Genomic DNA, 5,663 nt, shown 5'->3' with positions numbered 1-5,663 from the left:
CCCCCCCCCCTCCGTAAAATCCCAATTAACCGTTGAAACTGCAATCAAATGATGCGAAAAATGCCCCGAATTTTCCAAACATTTCATGCCTCGAATTATCAAAAAAAAATTGTTTGTATTTCCCGCATTCAAGTGGGCATGAAATTTCTTTTACCTTCCGATTCTTGAGGGATTATGTCCAACCCAGTGAAAATCCTTCAACCCTTACGGAAGCATCCAAACGAGATTTAAAAGCGAAAAAAAACTCTAAAATTACCTGACCCTCTGTCCACCGGAACGTAAAAGAAGACACGAAAAATTAATGTCCGAGGAGTGGAGTAAAAAAAGCAATTTTCCATCTTCCGCCAAAGGAACAGGGACCACCGGTCATTTCCCACAGGGCAGGAGGTCCGCTTTCTCTCTCTTTTCCTTTTTTTTCCACGCGGATTCAACAAATTTTCCCTAAATAATTGAGAGTTACGAGGTAGGTGCGCGTGATGGTAAACGTACCTTCTTGCTAGACCCCTGGCTTTTCCCAGGCCTTTGTTTTTCCTTCCGGTGGATACTTTCTGCATCCTGAAAAAGGGTTTTTAGGGTTTTTTTTGCAAAGTCGTTCCGTTCGTGTGTCACTTTTCATTCGGGACGGACATGTTTTTGGAGGGAAATTAGAGGGAAATTCTGTTGACATGAGGAAGAATTGATCATTAATATTTGGTGTATCAGGTGTTATATATCACATACCAGACCTGATATAAGATATATCAGTCGTAAATATACGATATAATGGGCCCGATATATGATATATCATTATAATGTACACTATATCAGGCGTTACATACGATATAATTGACCTGACGGGTTTTTAGGGTTTTTTTTTTGCAAAGTCGTTCCGTTCGTGTGTCACTTTTCATTCGGGACGGACATGTTTTTGGAGGGAAATTAGAGGGAAATTCTGTTGACATGAGGAAGAATTGATCATTAATATTTGGTGTATCAGGTGTTATATATCACATACCAGACCTGATATAAGATATATCAGTCGTAAATATACGATATAATGGGCCCGATATATGATATATCATTATAATGTACACTATATCAGGCGTTACATACGATATAATTGACCTGATATATCAGATATAATGCACAATATATCACTCACAAGAAAATGACACTGATATCACGTCGAGACTAAAAAAAATGATCGCCAAAAAATGTAAAAAGGAAAATAAAAAGGGAGGCACTTGAACACGAGACGAGGGGCTGTAAAAAAGTCAGGGGTGAAAGGCGTTTAGCACATTGTCGCGACCACAATGGCAATTTGCGTGATGTATCTCGCCATTATCCGAGCGACGCTTTCAAATGTAGCGGAATTAACTCGTCCCAATGTGTCAGAAAAAGCCCTATAACCAGATGCAGCCACGCTCTCCGCAATTCTTTTCTTTTTATTCCATATATTTGTTTCTTCTCGAATTTATTTCTCTACGGTGGCGCACGCAGCATCGCACACATACTGTCGTTGAAAAACGACTCTGGCCTGCGATAATAACCTGGCACGCGGCAATGCCAAAGATACCGTAGTAAAAGTATTTCTCTTCTCTTCTTTTTTTTTCCTCCTCTTCGGGCGAGGGGTACAAAAGTGGCAATAAATATATCCAGAGGCGACAAAATATCCTGAGATATATAAGAAAAGGTTCCGGAGTTTGGGCTGCGGGATTTGACGGACGACACCCCCAGGAGTTGTAAGTCATGGCGCATGCTAACGCCGACCCTTTCGCCTCTTTTTATATATATTTTTTTGAATGAGACTCCAGCGACGGAATAATATCACCGATTGCTTGACCCGTCTACCGTAAAATTAGGGGTGGATAAAAGGGATATATGGCCTTGCGCCAACTGATTAATCATTTCTCATTACTAGATGCTGAAGTCTATCTCATGGTTTTTGTGAGAATAAATAAAAGGCGCATTGATCGGCATGGAAAAAATTCTACCACTCATTAAATCAAAATTATCATCAGATAAATAATCTGATTCATGCCGCCATTAAATGGTACACCCTTTATTCCATCGATTACCCAGTTCAAGTGGAATCCACTTTGGCGAGAGAAGAAAAAAGGTCAAGAATAAAAAAAGGAGCGAAGAAATTATTTGAATCGGATTTAAAGGCTCTCAATGCAATGGCTGGGCATTGCCGCGTGTTCGATCGCATTCAGGGTGTGGTGTACTACCACTATTGGGCGCACCTAAATCTCTCGTAGCTCATTAATGGCTCGTTCGGATTCAACCCCCTCTCCCCACCCCCCCACCCCCTCTAACCCGCACTCTTGTTTCCATGCATGCCACCCGGAGCTTTATACTTGAGGTTTAATTCGTCGGCCCAGGCCGCTTCTATTAATTTGCCACGATGAACGAGCAATGTGAATTTCGGGGGCATTTCCACATGTGCACTCTAGTCTGTGGATTTGTGATTCGAATTAACAGGAAAGGATAAAATGTGACCAGGGAGTCTATTCTCGAGTTGAAATCGTGCGTTCGATTTCGGCAGATCGCATGCGACCCATAAGGCGTGCCATGAGTCGCATACGACTTGTCGAATTCGATCGTACGATTTCAATTCGAGAATAGGCTCCCAGGATGTACACAATGGAAATCGATATAATTTTCACAGACAATTTTGGTATTATTTCAATATATCGGACACGATATATGATATATCAGGCATGATTTGCGATATATCGGACGTCATATATGATATAATGGACTTGATATATCATATGCCCGGCCTGATATACGATATATCAGGTAAAAGGCGCGATATATCGATCACTAAATATCTTCTTGAGACAAACAAATGTTTGTTGAGATGATATATAATTTTTTTCTCCCGATAATTATGATTCTCAGTGAATTTATTCAATCAGGGTTTATACATCATATATCAGGCATCATATATTTGATATAATGAACTTGATATATCATATATCAGGCTTGATATATCCCTTTCAACCTGAAACTAGTGAAAGATTCGAGTCGGGCGAATCTCGTCGTGTACAAATATATTACCGAATATATTAAGATATATTGGGACATACTGCATATGTAATTTAAACAGCCATAACCTTGTTTGTACATACATACGTGAAAAGATGTACACCAAGATGTACACAATGGAAATCGATATCATTTTCACAGACAATTTTGGTATTATTTCAGTATATATCAGACATGATATACGATATATCAGGTGCGGTATATTATACAATGGGACTGATATATGATATATCAAGTAAAAGGCGCGATATATCGGTCACTATACATCTCCTTGAGTCAAACAAATGTTTGTTGACATGATATATAATTTTTTTCTTTCGATAATTATAATTCTCAGTGAATTGATTGGATCAGGGTTTATACATCATATATCAGGCATCATATATTTGATATAATGAACTTGATATATCATATATCAGGCTTGATATATCCCTTTCAACCTGAAACTAGTGGAAGATTCGAGATGGACGAATCTCGTCGTGTACATATATATTAACGAATATATCAAGATATATTGAGACATACTGCATATGTTGGAACCCATAAATGATGATTGGTCCCTCGCGACCAAAAAAAACGTTGAAAAATATTTTAAAAAATAACAAAGTCATCAAAAACTCGGTAATAAAATTTAAACAGCCATAACCTTGTTTGTACATACATACGTGAAAAGTTGAATTAATGAGCCGTGTGAAATCCCCGCGGTAGGGTACATAAGAAATATAATGTTCGCGTTGAGCAGAGGACTCAGGTTGAAAAAATAAAAATTACAAAAAAAATTCGACCTGTAGTACACCTGTGCATCATTCACGGCAGTGTGACGACGTAGGTATTACGCGACACAGGATAATAAAACACAGCGCCGTTGAGAGACCCAAGCGTATAACCAGTAATAAATGTTTGGTTGGTCATAAAGTCGTTATTACCTTCTGGGAGGCGAGATAAAAAATACGGGGCGGGGGGGGGGAGTGGGGACGAAAGTTTGTGGTATGTTGAGTAATGCAGGAGGATCCACTCATACAAAATTCGAAAATCATTGGGGGGGGGGGGGGGGNCGAATGAAAATTTGATTTTTTTTTTCGTCCTGAGGGCAAATAAAAGTCGGCACGTGATGTTACAATATCATCGGTATAAAGACACATGGCCTACGGTAGACTTGCTTCATTTGTCTTTATATTAGCGATGGTACGCACCCCCCTAACGCCACATAATAAACCCCCAAACGCTCAGCGGGATGGCGAAAGCCAAAGCAACTCGCCAGAATTTCCCCCTTCGCCCTTTTTTTTTTTTCATGAAACGCAAGGTTACAGAATCTTCCTGTTACCCCGCCATATTTCAGACTGAAAAAAAATGAGGATAAAAAATAGGGAAAGAGTGAAACGATCGAAATATGTAAAGCGATAATAAATGAAACAGCCGTACGAACGTATCCCCAAGGGGTTAATTTCGATTCAGGGAGGGTTGGTGAGGCATTCACGGTTCCTTAAAATCCGTTTTCTCTCTGGGGTCGAGTTACGTTGAGGAGAGGAGCGAGAGAAAGAGTGAAAAAAAAAACGGTCACCCAGCCAATGCCACTTCTAACCGGGAAAGCCCGGAGCTTTCATAATTTTCGACGAGCACAATTTTTCAGAACAGCGGACGAGGAGGAATATATATCTGGTCATTTCCAGGTATTAAGTACTTGTTCCAAGCTCGTGTTGCAAGGACGAAGCACTTGGAACGAGTACTTCACACTTGAAAAGCACAAAAAGTATGGGGAGTACTTTTTCCCAAGTATAAAGTACTTTCAAAAGTGCACTGGTACTTCGTAAAGTACAAACGTACTTTATAAAGTACATGGGCACATTTTTAAGTGAAAATGTATTTTTAAAGTACCATTTTCAAACTCAACAGTACCTTTTTCAGCGATACAAGTACTTTTCAAGTACAAGAGTAGTTTTTTAAGCACCAAAGTACTTTCGAAGTACTTTCAAGTACTTTAAAAAGTGTACTGGTACTTTGTAAAGTACAGAGATATTTTTTCAAGTATCAAAGTAAAATTTTCAAGCTCAAAAGTACCTTTTGAAGTATGAAAGTACTTTATAAAGTACAAGGATACTTCAGTACTTGGAATCCTTTTAAAACCAATCTCTTTCAAGTCTAAATCCCATAAAAATACAACAATAATTTCATAATATTCTTCCAGTCAATCAGATGCACTGTAAATGGCTGCACCTGTGACTCCTTCACCCCTGGCAAACGTCATCTCCGCTACTGCGACAAGTGTCATCACGGCTGGGTCCTTCACGGTGAGTAATACTTTCATTTCTCTCATAAATAAAAGAAAACTAATTTCACCGTTTACAATTGAAAATACAAAAGTATAACCCTCATAAAAAAATCGAAATGTCAGCATAGCTCAACCACCCGTTCCTCAGGGACAAAATTCAATTTTCCATGGATGACCAGTGACCATCCTACCACTCTCACACACCCCCTCCGGGGGTATAAGACCACCAACTTTATGCGCCCATAAGTTTTAGAATATATCGGGAAGAGCCCAGAGGTGTATATCGAAATACAAGTCCGAGCGCTATATCGAGACAGTACCCAATGTTTTGTACCCTTTACTCTTTCCCTCCTCCCTCCCC

The 5,663-nt window shown here is 39.4% G+C and overlaps 1 protein-coding gene across 1 annotated transcript in view; it reads left to right on the top strand.

Annotated features, from left to right (window-relative positions):
• LOC107041318 (zinc finger protein basonuclin-2) overlaps window positions 1–5,663 on the top strand; it is a 146,170-nt gene that overhangs the window by 45,973 nt on the left and 94,534 nt on the right. Inside the window, exon 3 of the mRNA XM_015261813.1 lies at window positions 5,219–5,321. Coding sequence (XP_015117299.1) covers window positions 5,219–5,321 — 103 coding nt within the window. The remainder of the gene's footprint in view (window positions 1–5,218; window positions 5,322–5,663) is intronic.

The sequence above is a fragment of the Diachasma alloeum genome, unplaced genomic scaffold (genome assembly GCF_001412515.2).
Source record: "Diachasma alloeum isolate Michigan unplaced genomic scaffold, Dall2.0 Dall_scaffold_00362, whole genome shotgun sequence".
Taxonomy (NCBI): Eukaryota; Metazoa; Arthropoda; class Insecta; order Hymenoptera; family Braconidae; genus Diachasma; species Diachasma alloeum.
The sequence above is the reverse complement of the archived record's forward strand: the minus strand, read 5'-3'. Positions and strand labels throughout refer to the sequence as shown.